General features: G+C 52.6%; 1 protein-coding gene across 1 annotated transcript; it reads right to left on the bottom strand.

Moving 5' to 3' along the window:
* LOC110434810 (uncharacterized abhydrolase domain-containing protein DDB_G0269086-like) lies at window positions 1,176–3,315 on the bottom strand. Its single transcript, XM_021459538.1, has 6 exons — window positions 2,307–3,315; window positions 2,061–2,207; window positions 1,917–1,982; window positions 1,770–1,843; window positions 1,328–1,692; window positions 1,176–1,239 (listed from the first exon to the last, which is right to left on the bottom strand). Exons 1-6 carry the CDS (start codon window positions 3,313–3,315, stop codon window positions 1,176–1,178), a joined length of 1,725 nt encoding a protein of 574 aa, XP_021315213.1.

Raw genomic sequence — 3,819 nt, forward strand, 5'->3', positions numbered from 1 at the left:
CAACCTACGCAGAAAATAACAACTTCAAAGACAACACAAACGAAGGATAAAACCAAAAAGCCAAACGAAGCTTTCGAACCTCCGGAAAACCTTGAAGAAAAGGCTCAGCAACATCCTCAGAAGCCTCCGCCACCCAGCGTACCCTATCCCTCTCACCAAAGATGCGAAGGATGGGATATGGCAACTACATAAACACATCAAATCATGTCAAAAAATACAAGTAAAACCTACGATAAACGAAAAGAAAAACAAAAACCTCCACCTAAGCCGGAGGCCATGAACCTCGGCGCGCAAGCGACCGAATAAATTCAGATCCTTCGCCATCAATATCATATCCAACAAACTCAAACATATCCACCAATCTCATGTTAGGGAAGGCAATTCGCCAATACTCCCACAATTCGCCAGAAACATAAATCCCTTTGTAAAAAATTGAAAGGGGAGTAATGTAATTATCCTGCGCAGGTCCTCCGCCAGAGACCTGCGCAGGATCAAAGTGTAAAACAAAGGCTTATCTGAAAACAACGCAATATATTATATTTTCAACAGTCTTTACAAATTAAAGCACAACCTCCGGCCTTACTTACAAAAAAGCGTCACATGCTTGGACGCAAAAAAGACTAAAAAAAACCTAAAAAACTAAAAATCCTCACACCTGAGGCGGAGGAGGAGCAGAAGCCTCGGCCGTCTCCGAAACCTTGGCACCAGATCCCTCCGGAGCTTTGGCACCAGCATCACGAGCCTCCGCTTCGGCCTGGGTCGGAGGACGCGTCTCCCTCGGTGGACGCGAAGGACCGGCCTTGTCAACCTTAGCCTTCTTCTTCGCAATCTCCTACAAAATACTCATCTTAAGTAACATTGCAAAGCAGCAAAGCAAAATACAAAAAGAAATAACCAAATAATACAAACCTCAGCTCGACGATCCTCCGCCATTTTCTTCGCCTCATCCCGCCCAAACCTAATCCAGAACGAACTGATAAAGTTCCGGACAGATTTGCGCAGGGAAGGGGTGCCTTCGCCAACGTCCTCCGCCGCAGCAAATTCCTCCTTGGCGACTCCCTCCGCGTGAGAGCAACCTCCGCGGCGTAAAAGCCTAGCGAAGGAGCTAACCGCGGCCAAAGCCCCAAAATCAACAGCACCCCCGACAAAGTCGGGGAGCATGCGGATGTGAGACTTCAGCCATGCGAGGGCAGCCCCAACATCGCCGCCGGGCGGAGGAGCAGAGGTGCTTCCCACAAACTTCGCAAGCGAGTCGGCATAGAGCCCGACAATAGCTGCAGCCTCCGCTTCCGCCTTCTGTATGCGAGTCTGCAGCTCAGCCGCAGACGTCCGCTCAGCGTCAAGCTCTTTGCGAAGGCGTTCAGCAATGTCCTCCGCCTTCTCAGCTCGCTGCAGGGCTAAGTCCCTAACTCTCCCCGCCTCAGCGATACTTGTGCGGAGGACCGCCGCCGAAGCTTCGGCATCTTCTTTCTCTTTCTTCAGAACCTCCGACCCAGCCTTATAGTCATCCCTCTCCTTTCTCAGGGAATCAACCTCCCTCCTGACGGAGGAAAAGTCCTTAACCTCCTCCGACAGACGAGCCTTCTCAGCTTCCAAGGTCTCGTTCTCCTTCTTCAGAGCACCAATCGCCTCATCACGGCAGATAACCTCCCGGGAGCAACGCTCCTCCAAGGCGGCAGCCATGTGATGACCCTGCTCAAAAATAAATAGTTACAACAAACCTCCGAGTGAAAAACCGCGAAGAAAGATATAACAAAGCACAAACATACAAGGCTATGATGCTCATACTGCACGCGAAGGAGCGTGTCAAAGTCCATGCCGCGAAGCTTCTGACGAAAACGATCTGTAAAGCAAAAACAATTAAGAAAAAACATCGTAAGAAACAAAAAACCTTTGGCGGAGGCCAGAACACTAACCTCCGACCAAGGAATGAACCTCGCGCAAGGCATCAGTCCAACCTGTGATCGAAGGTTCAGAAGCACCTGCGCATAACAAAAACAAACCTTAGAATAAAAAGCCAAAAACAAACCAAACTGTTGAACCAAAAAGAAGAAACTCACCAGGACCAAGAACATCAGCAGGCGAAGGCCTGTTGGCCAACGCAGAAGGCGCAGGCTCACGCGGCGGAGGAACGGCAAGCCCTTCCTGCGCAACGCTGGCGCCTTTAGCCATCTCCTCCGCGGTAGCCAGCCCAGCAAAAACATCCGCTGAAAGATAAACCAAAAACATGAGACCAAGTCAATCAAAACTTGCAGAAAAACAAATAATCAACAAAAAATCATTACCCATGTACAACGAATCAATACCGTCACCAGCCGGACGAAGGGGAGCCTCCGCCCTCCTGATCCTCCGAACAGAGGCGGACTCAGCTTCGTCGCTGGACTCCACCTGAACCTCCTTAGGCGGAGACCCTCCGCCAACTGAAGCCACGCGCGGACCCTCAGACGCTGCAGGATTTGCCTCCCGCGCAGGGCTCGGCTCAGGGGCCTCCGCGTCGGAAGACTCCTCCCCAAGAAGAGACGCGAAAGGCGCGCGCACAGAGGAAACCGCACGCGAAGCTTCAACTTCAGGAGCTCCACCAGCAGCAGCGGCCCCCGCAGGTGCAGAAGCTACCGAGTTTGACTCGGCACCAGATGAGCGGGCGGAGGAAGACTCCACAGGAGTCTCTAGCACAACCTCCGCCCTCCGCTTCTTCGCAAGTTGCTTGACTGCGCCACCCCCTTTCCTCTTCTTCGACTCCGCCAAAGCAACAGCCTTCGAGGAGTCCTTCTTCTTCTCCAACCCAAGCAACACATCCGGAGGAATAACATAATCCTCATACTCGATCCCCAATTCCTCAAAAACGCGGTTGAACCGGGGCATCGTCCCAAGCGCAGACCTACGCTGGAGATATTCCTTCTCCGAGATCTTCCCGACGATCCTCCGGGCAGAAACCTCCACACGATCAAGGAAGGACTCCTTGGTCTCATCCTCCGGAATACCCGCGCCGAACCGGGGAAACGGCAACCCCTCCGGAGGACCAAACACAGGAACTTGCACCATCTCAATGGTGAACTCGTCGGTCCTGCGGCCAAGGAGCCAGTAGTCAGCAGCGACCATCTCCTCAACCAAATCCCGGCCTCCGGAATATCGGCACGCCAGCGCAAATGCCTTATCACAAGCCAGTCGCTCCTCCGACATCTCCTGCGAAGGATCAACCTTCGAGAAAGGCTTCAGCTCCTTCATCAGCGACGCATAAGGATAAACTTTATCAACGCTGCCGTCATCTAAAGTCTTCGACGCAGCGGGGGTCCTCACGTAGAACCAGGCCCTCATCCAATCCTTCTCCCACTTACCCTTTTGGCAGTAGGAGATCTCGCACCTTGGCCCAGGCATTGTGCGGCGCGGCATGAACGCGCAGCTTCCAAACTGCGCAATGCACTCAACACCTTCGGCATCCTTCACCTTCTTAGGTTGCCGCTGAAGTTCAAAATACGAGCAGAAAGTATCAATGTGGGGCATTGCTCCGTAGGATTCACACGCCCAAGCGAATTTGCTAAGTGTCAGTATCCCATTGGGACTGAAATGCTGTAGCTCCACGTTGAAGCTCTCCATCACTTCGCGAAGGAAATGATATGGAGGCATCCGAAGCCCGCAGGTGAAGAAATCCCTAAAAACAACAGCATAACCTTCACCAGGCGCAGGCACCGTTTGACCCGCAGGAGGAGCCTCCGCCCGACCTTCCTTGAAAAACCTAGCCTCAACCATGTCAGCGATATCCTCCGTCCTCACAGTCGACTGCCCGAACTCAAAAGTAATCGCCGCCATCTCCTCAAACTC

This window comes from Sorghum bicolor, chromosome 4, assembly GCF_000003195.3.
Source record: "Sorghum bicolor cultivar BTx623 chromosome 4, Sorghum_bicolor_NCBIv3, whole genome shotgun sequence".
Lineage (NCBI taxonomy): Eukaryota > Viridiplantae > Streptophyta > Magnoliopsida > Poales > Poaceae > Sorghum > Sorghum bicolor.

Excerpts from the sequence above, each read along its gene's own strand:
- LOC110434810 (XM_021459538.1), bottom strand. The coding sequence starts at position 3,315 with ATGAGGGCCTGGTTCTACGTGAGGACCCCCGCTGCGTCGAAGACTTTA. Across the intron at positions 2,208-2,306 it reads CCTTCGTCCGGCTGGTGACG|CGGATGTTTTTGCTGGGCTG; the intron begins GTATTGATTCGT and ends TTTATCTTTCAG. Across the intron at positions 1,983-2,060 it reads TGCTGATGTTCTTGGTCCTG|GTGCTTCTGAACCTTCGATC; the intron begins GTGAGTTTCTTC and ends TGTTATGCGCAG.